Raw genomic sequence first — 16,744 nt, 5'->3', positions numbered from 1 at the left:
AGGATACAGCAGTGACTCATGACCTTATCCGTTACCTTTCTACGGCGATGAGGAAATTGTGAGAATATAGTTTGCATCACCAGTCTCAGATAAATTTCATCTCTTGTCTGCTCCAACATTGATTTTCTGCAGCTGGAAACGGACTAGTGGTTTGATCGTCTTTTGGATAAACAAGGCTGCCGGCCTGGCTGTCTACAACGCTCCTCTCTTATCTTTTTCTACAGTTTCTCCTCATCACTCTCACATAGATAAATGCATACATACGCACATTTATCAAAAAAATTCGCCCATGTACATCGCACGTCTCTGTAAATCAGATTAATCTCTGACAAAGGCATATTGCGCCTGTCATCCATGGCGGGTTGCTCCAAGGCCTGATTATACTCATGTACTGCCATGGTCCTTTGACAAAGGCTGCACCTTTTCGGATTAACCGATTTAGGTTTTGTGCTGGTTTTGCAACAGACTATGTTAAAAGGGATGGTTCAACATTTCAAAATACACAATTCCCATTTCTGTGATTAATACAGAGCTGTCAGCCGCCGTCTGACTAGGCTAAACAGCTTTTGGCTTCAGCTGTATATTAACATATTGAGTTGTCTTGTTAACTCTTGGCGAGAAAACCAATAGATGAAAATTATCAAATTATTCCCTTAAAGTTGCCCTTTGGCATAAAACCCACACAGAAATAGTTCAACAATTTGTGAAATACACTTATTTGCTTTCTTGTCGAGTGAGTTAAGAAAAATGATACCACTCTCATGTCTGTATGGTAAATATGAGGTTACACCCAGCAGCTGTTTAGCTTTGCATAAAGACTGGAAACACGCTATGTATTGTTTATTTAATACATACAAAAACCAAGGTGTAAAAACAATTGTGGTTCTGGTTTTTCGGAGGGTTGAGGAGGGTGTTAATTCTAATTCTTGGCCATTCAAATAGGCCTAGAGAGAGAAAGAGAGGGAGAGTTTTGTTCGATTGTGCCATTGTTTGCATATATTGTATTATTTCTTTTCATTCATTTTGAGTAAAGAAAAAAACTTGAATCCAAAAAATGGTGATTTATTGATAAAATGACCTCCATGCCAAGGAAAATTTCTGAAAATCAGTCCATGCTTGGAAATAGATTTGAACAGGCCAACAAAGACACATGTACCGCACTGACATATTTGATGTAAACTAATGAACAGGTCAGCAGAAAGTGATCTGTGCAGTCTTGACATTCGTCCCTTACTCCCTTGACAGATGCCTGCAGCCGAGACGGTTATACCGTTGAGGATCAGGATCAGGAACCAGAGGGAAGATGATTTGGGGAAGAGTGCTGCCATCCGAAACCCTCTCGGGGAGAGTCAGAGAAAATGGTTGCAGTGCAGCGTGGCTCATTAACACATAAGCACATCATCTATCAGACATGGCAGCGCAGACACGCACATGATGCAAGCTCGCACACATTCGCACAATCAACCTATCAGACATCCCCAGCACCGAAGCGGGAGAGAAGGAAGCAGAGGGCTGGTGAGAGGATGGGGGGTTTGCAAAGCTATGCTGCCTGATTACTGATGAGCTATCTGCAGACTGACATATAGGTTACATTCCCTTATATTGCCTGAGCAGACCGAAGACACACACACACACACACACACACACACACACACACACACACACACACACACACACACACACACACACACACACACACACACACACACACACACACACACACACACACACAGTGAGCTTTGCCACAGCTGCTGTGACAGTGTCATAACTCCTGTCTCTGGATAGAAAATTGGGTTGTATGTCAAAGGCTCAGCTGGAGGAGGAGGAGTGACATTCTCCAGTGTCCCATATGGGCATTCGCCTCTGTGGTTCAGTCCGGCAGACATGGCCACTATGAAGTCATCCCACATATTGTTTTTGTATTATTTTATTTTATCTATAAGACCGTATGTCTGCATCATCCATATACTTTAAAGCAATGGTTGGACATTTTTGGAAATGTGTATTTACTTCCTTGCAGAGATTTAAGACCTTTGCACACCAAGTCTGTATTTTTTATTTCATTTGTTGCATGCTTAAAAATAAATACAACCCCGCCTTGTGTCAATCATGTTCACACACCGACGGTGTCATTTAAGTTTTTGAAACAGGTTTGACTTACTGCGTTTTTTTGCATCCTTCAAAATGTTGTTTTTTAATCCCCCCCAAAAAAATCACGTATAAAAATGTTATAAAATTTTGTCATGTGTGTATTTCTTAGCTGTGAATATAACATGTTGATACAGTAAGTGAGCTTTTTGGGGATTTTTTACCGATCCTGTCTCCAGTCTTTATTGTTAGCTTGGTTAACCAGCTGCTGAACAGATAAAAGAGTGGTAATGAGCTGCTTGTCTAAGGGCGCGCTCACACTTGGCATTCCTACCATGCCCAAGTAAGATTCATGGCTAAAATCTACTTCATCTGATCAGTGTGAGTGCACAATTGCACATGTAGGAGCACGAGCATGAGCACTGAAGGCGGTCCTGAAGTCAATATACATGCAATTGTTCCCCATTTTCAAAAATGCCGGCGAAGGGTTTGTGGTTGTCTGATGCAGAAGACGAAAAGTTTACTGCAGATTTAGTCAGATTAAAATATTCAAAAGCAGTTGGACCAAACGCACAGAAACTCTATGGAAGGTCTACGGAACCCATTTTCACAGACAAAGCGAAGCGTTGCGATGACGTCAATCAATCTGGTGTCATATAACAAGGTGATGACGTATCAGCAAGAGGCAATCGGGCCGTGGCCCGGATCATTTGAAGGAGTGTGAGTGCAGGCCGGGCCTGGCCAGCGGGGAACGAGGGAGGGGGGGCAATCGCGCTAAAGCCCGGCATGGATCAACTGATCAAGTGTGAGTGCTCTCTAACTCTAGGTATGAAAACAAATAAGCATATTTCCCAAAATGTCAAACCATTCCTTTAAATGCCCCAGTTCGCTTTTCAAATAAAAGCTGCTATTGTATATGAATATTTCAATTGTGTTTGTTTCTCTGAACAAGTTTTGCATGTGTTTGAATTCCCTGTCATCTCTCTTCAATACAAAAGACCAGACAATAGCAGCCAGCAAAATAATAATAATAGCAAAATCAAAGCTGAGTTTCTCTCAAGTTTATTTCGATCAATCCGTCCCTCCAAAGCTGTTGTGATGTGACAGGTTCAGGCAGCAGAGCAGCTCTCAGCCTGTGTGTGTCTGTGTGCTTTGGGGGACTCAGTGAGGCACACACACATCACCAGACAGCAGACAACGCAGCCTTTCTACAGCCCTGAGCCCTGAGGACGGACTCACATTAATATTAACTATGTTAGGCTGTATTAAAATTTGCATACAGTGTATAATGTTCTGAAAAGCTAATCAAATATTAAATAAATATACATTAATTAATGTAAGGCTTCCTGTGTGTGTTTTTTTTTTTAATGTTATTAAAGCTACCTGCTGTAAATACATTCAACCATGTTTCTTTGTCTCATCTGTGTGTCCCTCTGTCAATCATGCCTCTGCAGTCCCATTTATCTGTTCATGTGCGTGTGTCTGTGAGCACTGTATTTGCAGCTAAGGGCATCCATGCGTGACGATGTACATGTGAATTGGTGTATGAATGTGTGTCAGTGTGTGCTGTGTATACTAAGCAGTTTATCTCGTCTGCCCTGCATGTTTTTCTCGTCCCCCTCCCCAAGTGCAGCGAGGTGAGCTAGGTTCAACACGCACAACGGCACTCAGCTCTGCTGGAATGATAAGACACCTTGTGCCCCCTGCTAGAAGTAAATAGACTCCCCCTGGTACAGCTATCCCTCCCCTCATCTGCCATATTGTGACACCCCCAGAAACCCTACACTGCTCACCTTCACCAGATCTACCCCCCCTCTTCATGCCCACGTGCCCCGTGTGGCACACCCTGAGGGCATGTCAAGAGTCAGTGCTCTTCTAGAGGTTTAATTAGACAACCACGCCTGGCATCGGGGAACATGGGGGGAAGGGAGCAAAGGCTGGGGCACATGGGGTGCTCGGGATGGGGGTTGACTATAGTTAGGAGTTTGCAGGGAGAGAGTTACAGCTGGAGATGTGATGTGCACATCTGGATAACAGCTAAACACAGATATATCTGTGCCCAGGGGCGTAGCAAAACATCTTGGACCGTGCACATTCTCTATGGGCGCCTCCCCACATACGCGACTATTCATTCTAGTGTATTTGTGGGCCCTCCTCACATGATACTCAGTATCTTTTTCCTCCCAGTTTGACGCCCCTGTCTGTGTCATCCAATCATGAGACCCCAACTCTGTTTAGGGCTTAAAATGGTAAATATTTGCTTATCCGTGCATTTCCACACCATATCTTTAAATCCATAGTGTTTTGGGTGCAAGTTTTGACACAAAAAAACGCAACTGGTCGGTCCTCTAGTATTGATGTCTTTGCTTGCACATATAGCCTTACTTTAACTGCTGTTAGTGATCAGAATTAGGTAATCGTCATCATTTCACAACGCAGTTCAGCTCCCTGACCTGAAGAATCATTAACTGGCCATGACACAAACAAAAACATTTAGAGCCACAGACATTTCGATGGCGAAAATGCATTAAAAGATTACGTAAGGGTATCATTTGATTTATTCAATTTTTGCCTGTTCACAGAAATAATGTTATTTCTTCTTTTATGAGACAATTTCATCAGCTTTTAAGACTTCTCCACAACAAGCACATGAAACAAATCAAATTATTTTGAATATTAATAATAATAATAAGTAGTAGTAGCAGCTGGATGGACTTTTGTCCTGTAAAATCTTCATTTAATTGTGCCTGCTTTTGTTTATCTCCTATCATGTGTCTCCAACAACACTAAAAATAAGCAAGTTATGCTAAAAACCTGTTTTTCAACTGGTGTACTAAATCTTCACTTTACTAGCCTGGGGCAAATGTAAACATATTGTTTAAGATAAGCTCCTGTTGACAAACATGTCCGGGCAACGCTAGCACTGCAGTGGGGTGTGGCAAAGCAAGAAAACGGCAAAGGTGAAACCCAAAAGTATCAAAACAGCATGTTTGTGTGTCAGTGAGTTATGTCAGCACTTGGCAGAGGCACAAATATAACAGGCACTGAACAGAAATAATAATTATTTACATTATTTGATCTAAAAACAATGATATTTTGTCCATGTTATTGTTCAAAGTGAACATTAATATTTAAGACAACAACATGGTATCTAGCACCTTAAAGGCCCTGTCCCTAACAGGTTTGACAGTGAAGGATCAATCAAGCGCTCTCTTTCCACAGGCGCAGTCTTGAGTATAGGTCTAATATGGTAAAAAAACTAAACCTAAACTTGATAAGTCAGCAATGGTTGGCTTCATCCTCTCATCTACATCTGATTCTGCTTCCAATAACAATGTTTAGCAACCTTTCCAGTTGTCGCCTGCCATTCTGCACCTGCCCAGCAGTTTTCTGCACGAGGTTCTCCCTTCTATTCATAAACTGACTAATGACCTGCCTGCACACCTGCTCCTTGTTAGTGCGAGTGTATGAGACCCTACTCATTGCAGCCCGTGCAGTTCTGAATAAAATAAACCACAAAGTTATCTACAGAATACTCAAAACTGCCACTGTGGTAGTTCCTGCTACAGAAGGTGTATCCAGGAGCACATTTTGCCATTATGAGACACACACACACACACACACACACACACACACACACACACACACACACACACACACACACACACACACACACACACACACACACACACACACACACACGGTGAAAACCATCAGATCAGCATCCCTATTGTGGCTGGTCCCAAAGCATTCACAGCACAAACCCCTCTCATGGCACAGGTGTAATGAATAACATTCATCATGGCTGCATGACATTTAGGTGTTCAGGTTCCAGGGCCATGCTGGTTCACTGACATGTCTTACTGGAACAGAGCCATCGTTAATGTTAGCCTATTATTTACTCCTGCGCTGAGAGAAGCCTTGAAACAGATTCCCTCCATTAAAAAATATAATAGCCCTTTGCACATCAGACGTTACTGTGTGAGGCAGAGGGAATCCATTATTTATCACACGTGCAGCTTTCATCCTTATACTGTTTTCCAAACTTGTTAATCAGAGAAAACAAATAAATGCTGATGACACATCGGACTTTTACAGTCTAACCAGTGTATGTTTTTCTTCCCCTGTATCTTTCCCCTTTGTGTTTCTTTAATTATTTTTTTATACCATCAACTTTGATCTGCTTCTACTGAAACTGTTTCACCTTCAGAAGGGCTCCATAAATCTCTCTTGATCTCCTCGTGGATGAAAGGGCAAGTCCAGAATATGAATCAGCATCGGGCCAATACGGACTATAGAAAGGCATAGTAGAATCTAAAATGTCTTTTATCTGTCTGCAGGAACATGTACACACACACACACACACACACACACACACACACACACACACACAGACACACACACACACACACACACACACACACACACACACACACACACACACACACACACACACAGACACAGACACAGACACACACACACACACACACACACACACACACACACACACACACACACACACACACACACACACACACACACACACACACACACACACACACACACCAGAGGATGGTTTAGATTACAGGAAAAACAGTCTAGTCTCTTCACTTGTACTTCTCGAATGTTAATCCGCTCCACACGATAGTGATTTTAAGTGATATGAGGAGGCGGACCTATTCCATCATGGCTGCACTGTAGTTTATGGTCAACAATGGACTAGTAGCCCTTTTAATCTTTTTCTTATGATTGCATTTCACAATTTGCATTTACTTAAAGTTTTAATCTTGCTCTAAAGCTTCCAGATATTCGCAATTAGTTATTCTCTTCTCATTATAGTTGCAGACAGACAGACATAGGCAGATAGAGCTTCAATAACAGGCTGTTTACTTTTACAGGAAGAACTGGTTTTGATTTACTCAGCTCGAGTAATGCAGCCATTTTAGACTGAAGACACAGTTCAAAGTAAAAGAAAAAACTTTCTCCATACTTAAGTGTAAATTAATGGTTTGATTTGATTTTTTTTAATTTATCACAAACACTCAACATGTGACTGAAAGAAAATCTGATAAAAATTGATTGCGTCAAACAAGCATAGTGAAGATGCTTAGTGCTTATATAGTCCTGCCCGACTTACATTATCATATAATAAGATAATTACATATGTAGTACAACATTGTCTCATGTAGTGCATACGATACTGCAGTACTGCAACAACATACAAATATGGAACATCATACTGTACAGTAACAAACTGACTAAAATGCATGTATATTTTCATATATTCAAGTTTCCTCTTTTATATATTGGTCAAATATAACAGACCTATCATGTACAGTAATATCAAATTCACCTGTATTATAATACAAACATCAGTATTGTACTAACCTGTGACAATATTGCCACCTTGTGCTTAAAAAGGCATACGGCCTAAAGTGAATTTAGCTCAGGCACTTTAGGTGTTCATGTGCCAAACAACCGGGGTCCTGGGTAAAACGGCCACTTTGCTGGGAAATGTAGTTTAAACAGCCGCTGTCTTCGCTCTGTTTGGTACGCTCGGGACTACGACTCCCAGAAACCCTTGCTGCTCGATCGCTCGTGTGGAGCGATATGGCGTCTTGGTGAAGCGTCCGTGAAACGCAAGTGTTTTTGTTGACAAGTGATTAAGGTAAGCTCCAAATGTTGTGGACCACACATTTCCCCTCGTGTGTTTTATGAAGTGTAAGCGTTTAACTGGGGCGAGGTTTCAGTGGCGCGTGGTTGGGCCGTTTATTGAAGATAATTAGCCTTCTTGCTAAGTTGTTAGCTAACGTGAGTAGCCCGTTCACACTTCTCTGCAGTTACTTCATTTCGCCTCTTTGTTTATGAAACCTTAAGTTTCCTTTTCATCGGGGGTGAAGTTTGTTATGAGAACAAAAATGTTTAAAGATAAAATAAAGCTCGTTACCTTCAGATGCTCGCATCCGAAACTGATGTTAAAGGCGCCTAAGTCTTAAGGACCTTATTCATAAGAGCTGTCATGCATGTGTCCTAAAACTGTGGAGGCATGCACTATTTGTGTTTTTACTAAAAAGCACAGATATACACGAATAACAAATACTTTATTTTTTTTATTTAATATTTAATTTCATACATGTAAAAATAAAATAAAAGGTTATACAGAAAATATTACACAACTAAAAAGCACAGAGACTCATGACTAACAAATACTGTTTTTCTATATAAAATATATTTTTTTCTTTACATTTTATTTGCCAATTAAATATGAAAACATACAAAGTCATACGGAAAATAATATCACACAACTTAAAAGCATAGAGATGCATGTATAACAAATACTTTATTTTATGTTTTTAATTTAAATTTTATATCAAACATGACAAACTTTTTTTTTTTTTTTTCAACATGTCTGAAAGGAGTGGGAAGAAGTATACACTTATTAAATCCCACCCCTTCTCGATAATATCTTAGTTAACAGCTTCCTTTGTCATCCATTTATTATATTTTTAAAAATGTATTTTATTGTTTTTTTGATTTATAAGACGATAGTGTGTTGTCTTAGTTAAAAACAAGGGGTAGGATTAAATATGCTTTTGCGTTTTCCTTTTAATTTTGGGACATGTTAAGTCAATACTGTGTTTTGTTTATTGAGCTTTTATTGTGTTATTGTTTTTAATTGTATTTACATGTTCGGAAATAAAGCATTCATTCATTCATGGTTAGTGGCCGAGGCTTTTCATGCTTTTTGTGTTGCAGCATACTTTTTTTCGATTGGCTGATTTTTCCACATGGTTACTTCATACTTCCTGTAAAAGGATTTCTCAAAGTTTACATTGTGATGAATAACTCTTAAAGCCATTTTCAACGTAATGTCCACTTTATAGTGCCATAACAGTATAACTGGAAGCTGGTCATTCATTTATGTTCTCACAAATGTAACAACATGCCCTTTGTGTGTGCAGATGGCAGCCGACACCACAGACAAGAAGGATGCTGAATCCTCAGGGAGCAAAGGCCGAGAGAGGAAACGCAGTCGTTCACGAGAACGGAAGGTCTCGCCCTCACGCACACGCAACCGCTCTCGTGAACGGAATCGCTCTAAATCTGCAGAAAGGTAATTTAAATACACGGAGTGCACAGACCCGCCATTCATTATTTTATCCGTACATTTATATTTGTCTTTTTTTGCATAACAAAGGTTCAGTTTGTCTAATGTTGAAATAAAATCTGATTTGTATTGTGATGACAGAGACCGACGCATGAAAGACAAGGACAGAGACAAGGAGCGTGACAGAGACAAGGACAGAGAGAGGGGTCGTAAGGACAGAGACAGCCATCGCCGCGATAAAGATCGCAGCAAGAGGTCCAGGTATGTGAGCGCTGAAATCCACAATTTGAGAGAGAAGGATCACGTGTAAAATTCACTTTCTCTGGGCAGAACAAAAAAAGGTTTTGTCCACAACTTATCAAACAACTTTAGAATCTTTACGTCTGCTGCGTTCCTGTCATACTGAGATTAAACAACATTTTCTGACATTTTGCATGAAAAAGGACTTTTGCTCACTAACAGATAATTAAATTAGTTGGCGATTACAATTCTGTCGAGTTAGTTTCCCTTTAATTTGTCACCCTTCTGTAGAAAGCCGTCTCAAAACATCATGTTGTTTTTTAAATTTATAGGGCAATAAAATCTAATTTAATGTGATGAACAAATTCAATAATAAGTGTACTAAATACTAAGTATTGTACTGTATACAAATATGTAGTTTACCGCAGCTGTAAGGTGCTGGAAAAGCATGAAAACCCTTGAAATGCTTGAATTTGAAAAGGTGTAGGAACCTTGATTCATGCCATCGTCCAAACAAACATGGAAACTATCTGTGTCTATGTTATTTATCTGTATTTACTAAAGTGTCCGTTCATATAAGATGTTTCTTTTTCCATCTAATTTTGGGTCATTGGATGTATATGAATAGTTTAGGTTACATTGGAGGTTGGAATTATACATTGGAATGAGTAAAGTAAACAGTATAAAGAGCGTTATTTTAAAAGAGGTTGATTAAATCTGTTTGAATTCACTTTTCTTTGTAGAAGTCTCTCACCCAAGTCGAAGGAATCCAAATTAAAGAGAGAGAGGGATATAAAAACCGAGGAGGAGGAAGATGAAAAAAAGAAGGAGAAGGTAAAAAACCTCAATCTTTCATAGCGCTGCATCGTTTCTTAGGTCGTTATTTTGAGTGTTTGACCCGTGTTGCTTCTGTTCAGGCCCAACCTTTATCTTTGGAAGAGCTTCTCGCCAAGAAGAAGGCAGAAGAGGAAGCAGAGGCAAAGGTCAGAAGTTTCTGAGGTTCAAAATTTGTCTTATCCCCCTTTTTAAAATCCAAGATAATTTTTTTCCTCACTTTATTTTTTTTTTCCTTTTCAGCCCAAGTTCCTCTCTAAGGCCGAGCGAGAAGCTGAGGCTCTGAAACGGAGGGAGCAACAGACGGAGGAAAGGAGGAGGTTGTTGGAAGATGAGAGGAAGAAGAGAAGGATGTTCCAGGACATGGGGAGAAAAATGATGGGTGTGCTATCAGCCTCATTCTGGTTCATTCAGTTCTGCATGCTGTTCTTGAAGCATAGTGATAACGTGCTAGCGTAACTGACAATGTGCGTTTACAGAGGACCCCCAGGAGAGGGAGAGACGAGAGCGAAGAGAACGAATGGAGCGAGAGAACAACGGCAATGAAGACGATGACGGACGACAAAAGCTCAGAGAGGAGAAAGATAAAAGCAAAGAACTCCACGCCATCAAGGTTAGTCTATGGAGAGATTGCGTAGAGCAGATGAAATGTCGTCTTTGTATTAGCCTGTGTCTGAACCCCTGCATCCCAGCAGTAATAATAATAATAATAATAATAATAATAATAATAATAATATTTACAGCTGCATTTTTCGCAAAAACTCTCTGGTACAAATACTGTCCCGAGTGACGTCTCTGTGTTTTTTCCCCTGGGAAGAGAAGCTACTACTTCTTTTTTTTATTTTTTTTTATTAGCTTTGCACCAAATTTGGCTTTGACCATTTGTAATATACTAAATTAAACATCGGAACTTTACAGGAGCGTTACCTTGGCGGGCTAAAGAAACGCCGGAGAACTCGCCACCTGAACGACAGGAAGTTTGTGTTCGAGTGGGACGCTTCTGAAGACACCTCAGTCGACTACAACCCGATGTGAGTAAACATTAACGCGTTGCATCACTGGAACATGTCTCTCTGCCTTTCAACAACATGATTTTCCCGCTCTGTCTTCCAGTTACAAAGAAAAGCACCACGTGCAGCTTTATGGACGAGGCTTCATCGCCGGCATCGACTTGAAGCAGCAGAAAAGAGAGCAGTCACGTTTCTACGGTGACCTGATGGAGAAGAGGCGCACGCTGGAAGAGAAAGAGCAGGAAGAGTGAGTGAGATGATCCGCTCTGTTTGTGGCTTTAAAGAGGATACTCATGGTTTTCAAAAGATGTCAGAAAATCAGTCTAAAAATGTTTGTCAGACACGTAAGAAGACACAATTTGTACTGACAGTATCTTTACTTTCTTCCCTCAGGACAAGGCTGAAGAAAATGCGTAAAAAGGAAGCGAAGCAGCGCTGGGACGACAGACATTGGTCTCAGAAAAAGCTGGACGAGATGACAGACAGAGACTGGCGAATCTTCAGAGAGGACTACAGCATCACCACCAAGGGAGGGAAGATCCCGAACCCCATCAGGAACTGGAAGGAGTATTCGCTGCCCGACCACATCCTGGAGGTCATCGAAAAGTGTGGCTACAAGGTCAGCATGCAGACACTTCATGCTGTAGTTCTCATGAGAGGAATATGAGTTTTTCTAATGTTGACAAGCAAATAAAGCTGTTACTTTAGTTTCAGTCGTGGACAGAGTAAAGTAAAATGCTCATGCTTGTAATCGTTTGCATTTAATCTAGTTGACCTACATCTATATATGAATATGTTATATCCTCACTGATTCAAGCTAATTTAATCACTAAATCACTGTCTTTTCTCTCTTAAAATCAAGGATCCGACACCTATTCAGAGGCAGGCCATTCCTATTGGTCTACAGAACCGTGACATCATTGGTGTGGCCGAGACAGGGAGCGGTAAAACGGCTGCTTTCCTCATTCCACTGCTTGTCTGGATCACCACCCTGCCAAAGATTGACAGGTAACACCGCACAGGCTCGAAGAATCTCAAGTAAACCCAAACTTTTTTTTATTTTTTTAAAAACTCTCATAACCGTTTGTTACACGTTCACGCAGGATCGAAGACTCAGACCAGGGTCCTTATGCCGTCATCCTGGCCCCGACTCGTGAGTTGGCGCAGCAGATTGAAGAGGAGACAATAAAGTTTGGTAAACCGCTGGGCATCCGCACAGTGGCTGTGATTGGAGGAATCTCTCGAGAGGACCAGGGTTTCCGTCTCAGGATGGGCTGCGAGGTGAAACATTTACACTTGTAACTAATTAACCCTCTTCTGTTACTCTCTGTGAATAACAGCCTTGATCCATTTTGTTTGGAACAAAATGTTGAGTAGGTAATTCTTCATTATATCCACTAAATATCAATACACAGTTCCAGCAACGTACACTCTTTGAGGATCTAAATATCTAATAGAAAAAAAGATGCTCCTCATAACTTCAGATCTTGCCCGATAATCAACATGTTTTTAAGTTTTCTTTAGTATCAAAGTAATCCAGTGATACTTCTGTCTGTTCAGTGATGTTTACGGAAACAGTTAATTAAACATACTTTAAATGGTATAAATGTGACAAAATTTAAAATGAATAAAGGCTTAAAAACAGAGCTTAGGGTGAAGGTCACAGCTACTTACTGACTCCATGGCAACGATGTGCCACCTGCTCACATCCCAAGTTTTATTTTCAACATTAAAGCCCCTGAACACACACACAGGAGTTTTCAGTTATCCTGGCTGATTAGACCTCTGCTTGGGTTGAGGTCATAAATGTCCGTCTACCACTACGAATGATAAAGGTGTATTTTGTAACAGGTGAAACAAAGCGAACAGGAGACTCTGAAAGATGTCAATCAATCACACTAGACACACCCACACAGTCCTGAGAGGAGGTCTAATCCATCAGGTTATCTGAAAACACCTGTGTGGATGTTCAGGGGCTTTAACAGAAATCATTGGAGCTTCCTTACCTCACCCAATCATGTGTCAAAAACAGAATGTAACTACTCACCTAGAAAGATACAAATATTCAGTCAAGCAAGTCATAAATTTGATACTCCAGTCCCCCACTTCTGGTAAATTGAGCCAAAACACAAAGTGACTCTGCTGAAAGCATGTAAATAAAGGGAGTGAAAGCTGGACAAAAGGCCCACGGTCCATATTATTAAATAGTGGTGAAAACTGATTTTGGTTGGTAAAAGCGATTCTTAGCAGCCTTTTCTTCAAAAACATAATCTCAGACACTTTATACACACAGAGTGTTTTCTGATGCAGTATCTCTTGGCAGTAAGTAGTAACGTAGCAAAGCGTTTTACACAAAACGCACGTTCACAATCTGTGTGTTTTCCCCGTCTATCAGATTGTGATCGCCACCCCTGGACGTCTGATCGACGTGTTGGAGAACCGGTACCTGGTCCTGGGCCGCTGCACCTACGTGGTGCTGGATGAGGCCGATCGTATGATTGACATGGGCTTCGAGCCCGACGTCCAAAAGATCCTGGAGTACATCCCAGTGACCAATCAGAAACCAGACACAGACGAAGCAGAAGACCCCGAGAAAATGATGATGAACTTTGAATCTGGAAAACATAAATACAGACAAGTAAGTTTATCTGCAATAAGACTAGGTTCCAGGTTCTCTCACTGTTTATTTGTGTTTTCACGCTTTGTTCTTTTGCACCTTTCAGACGGTCATGTTCACCGCCACTATGCCTCCAGCTGTGGAGAGACTGGCCAGGAGCTACCTGAGGCGTCCCGCTGTGGTGTACATCGGGTCTGCCGGCAAACCTCACGAGAGAGTGGAACAGAAGGTGTTGCTCATGGGCGAGGGAGAGAAGAGGTGAGACGCATACAGACGTTTAACCGTGAACATCAAACGTATCATTTATTCATGTCAGAGTGTCTCACTGAGTGGTTTTGGACCGTGTGTGGTGCAGGAAGAAGCTGCTGGAGGTGCTGTCACATGGCTTCGAGCCTCCCATCATCATCTTCGTCAACCAGAAGAAGGGTTGTGACGTGCTGGCGAAGTCTCTGGAGAAGATGGGGGTAAGTCTCTGTAGACTAGACCAGTGGGTCTTAAACGTCTTGGTGGGAAAACTTGGCGTCAAACGTTAAGTTACGTTAAGTTGAAACAATCAAAGTTTAAGTTTGGAGAAAAACATTCTAGGTTATTATTTCATTTGCTTTGACATTTGGTGCAAACATGGTCACATTTTTTCATTTTACACTTTCTCAGTAGTTTAGTTATAACTAAATACGTCCAAGTGTAATGACATACTCAGGTGTATTGTTTTTATTGCTAATTAGCAAATGTTGCTAAACCTGCTAAACAACATCATGTTAACATTCATTGGCATTGTGAGCATGTAAATGTTAGATTCCTGTTTTTTAATGTGGTGAAAGTAGATAAAAAATGTAAATAACACTCTCTTAGATGTCAGTGAACTGTATTTTCTGAAAATATAAACAAATATGTAACCTCAGTTGTCTTCTTCACGCAGTACAATGCTTGCACGCTGCACGGTGGCAAAGGCCAGGAGCAGAGAGAGTTTGCGCTCTCCAACCTCAAAGCGGGAGCCAAAGACATCCTGGTGGCCACAGACGTTGCTGGTCGAGGTATCGATATCCATGACGTCTCCATGGTCCTTAACTACGACATGGCTAAGAACATCGAAGGTAAGAAGCCTCACTTTCACTATTTGTCCTTTTCTTTAATCTCTTTGTTTTTTCTTTACTTTCATCATCGTAATTTTATATTTATTTGATGAAAACAGTGTAGTCGTTAAGAATTCATAACATTTTAAACAACATGTTTCAAAACACTTCAATATCCACATTTGTTGGAATAAAAAATGTTTTCTTTTTGCCATGGTATCGAAATACGTACCGAGTAGCTTTACTAGTATTACAATACTAGTATTGTATTGAACTTTGGAATTCTGGTATCGTGACAACCTTATAACATACAAAACATGTACATAAATAAATAAATAGAAAAGTATTCACTAAACCTTTTTGTGCCCTCCTGCAGATTACATCCATCGTATTGGTCGTACTGGTCGTGCCGGTAAGAGCGGTATGGCCATGACGTTCCTCACCAAAGAGGACTCTGCAGTGTTCTACGACCTGAAGCAGGCCATCCTCGAGAGCCCCGTCTCTACCTGCCCTCCGGAGCTGACAAACCACCCCGACGCTCAGCACAAACCTGGAACCATCCTGACCAAGAAGAGACGCGAGGAGACCATCTTTGCCTGATTTATCCCGGCAGTGTATGAAACACGTTGGACTTGTTGGACCGAACAAACGCACACCAGGGTCTCAAACTGTTTTATCTGCAGTTTCTGTTTCACATTCAGGTTTATTTGGTCTCCAGGAAATCTATACCCATTTCTTTTGTTCTTTTGCCCTTTTTTCTCCTTTTCTTTCAGTCTGTTTTTGTCTTTTCATCCAGCCTGTCGTTGTTAACGGATTTTAAGGCTCAAAACAGAGGCAGTATGTCATCATATGTGTGAATTTGAATATTTCTGCTCCTTCAAAGATGTGTAAATGTAAACTCAGTGGTAGATGTTTTGTTTCTGTAAACAACAAGTGACGATGTAACTGATCTGCGCTGTATAAACTCTTCGCTTATCAAATGTGATAAATACCAGCCAGGATGTGAGTGTAGATGACTAGTAAGTGCTAAGCTGAGCATTTTTTTTTTTCTGTTAACCACAATTTGAGTTTCCTGACCGTTTAAGAGACCAATGTGAGAGGTGACGGGCATTTTCTTTTGCTTGAGATGCATCCTGCAGGTCATCTTTTTAAATATAAACATTTATATAAAGTGAATACAGCAAATTTGAGTGTTTGTTTATATCAAGAGATGCCCCGAGAATGTGGGGATGATCTCCTGCTAAAGAGTAGATTTACAGCTATTGTACACAAAACACAAAAAAAGACCCAAGCAATTAAAAGTACATAAAATGTCATGTTTATTTTGTTTTTAAGTCATATTTTACTTAGCATTGTAAATCTATTTTCAAATAGAAAGCATTCTATACAGCATCAGGCGGGAAATGTCTCACTTTTTTACACATTTTCTGTCTCTTTTGATAAATAGAGGGAAGAGGCGTGATGGGTCACGCTAGCACGCTGTGGTAGTCTGGTGGATACACGGTTATATTTAGTGCAGTTATTGCATTACAAAGCAACCATCCCAAAAAAAAGTAGTGCAATTTTTTTTAATCTACTCACACAAGAGGAAGTCCAGATGGTCTAAGGCGTTTAAAGTTTTTCAATGTTAGGCTTAGTATTGCATACAGAATAAGACAGAGGAAAATTATAACCCTTGTAAAAATTGTGCTTGATAAATTGAAAAACCTCAACTGTTTTATCAGCTGCTAAATTGGTCCACTTTGAAAACCATACTCTGCCAAAATATAATGGA

At 40.6% G+C, this 16,744-nt stretch overlaps 1 protein-coding gene across 1 annotated transcript; it reads left to right on the top strand.

The window, feature by feature from the left end:
• The first annotated feature begins 7,683 nt into the window (after positions 1–7,683).
• On the top strand, positions 7,684–16,286 carry ddx23 (DEAD (Asp-Glu-Ala-Asp) box polypeptide 23). Its single transcript, XM_083919979.1, has 17 exons — positions 7,684–7,756; positions 9,051–9,202; positions 9,338–9,457; positions 10,180–10,270; positions 10,354–10,419; positions 10,514–10,652; positions 10,750–10,883; positions 11,189–11,301; positions 11,384–11,527; positions 11,674–11,899; positions 12,143–12,288; positions 12,384–12,561; positions 13,676–13,918; positions 14,004–14,155; positions 14,253–14,361; positions 14,817–14,991; positions 15,347–16,286. The coding sequence occupies exons 2-17, from the start codon at positions 9,051–9,053 to the stop codon at positions 15,568–15,570; spliced, it is 2,412 nt and encodes an 803-aa protein (XP_083776105.1). The 5' UTR covers positions 7,684–7,756; the 3' UTR covers positions 15,571–16,286.
• Positions 16,287–16,744: the final 458 nt, after the last annotated feature.

This window comes from Echiichthys vipera (assembly GCF_963691815.1).
Source record: "Echiichthys vipera genome assembly, chromosome: 9".
Classification (NCBI taxonomy): Eukaryota; Metazoa; Chordata; class Actinopteri; order Perciformes; family Trachinidae; genus Echiichthys; species Echiichthys vipera.
The sequence above is the reverse complement of the archived record's forward strand: the minus strand, read 5'-3'. Positions and strand labels throughout refer to the sequence as shown.

Excerpts from the sequence above, each read along its gene's own strand:
- ddx23 (XM_083919979.1), top strand. The coding sequence starts at position 9,051 with ATGGCAGCCGACACCACAGACAAGAAGGATGCTGAATCCTCAGGGAGC. Across the intron at positions 10,884-11,188 it reads AAGAACTCCACGCCATCAAG|GAGCGTTACCTTGGCGGGCT; the intron begins GTTAGTCTATGG and ends GGAACTTTACAG. Across the intron at positions 11,302-11,383 it reads TCAGTCGACTACAACCCGAT|TTACAAAGAAAAGCACCACG; the intron begins GTGAGTAAACAT and ends TCTGTCTTCCAG.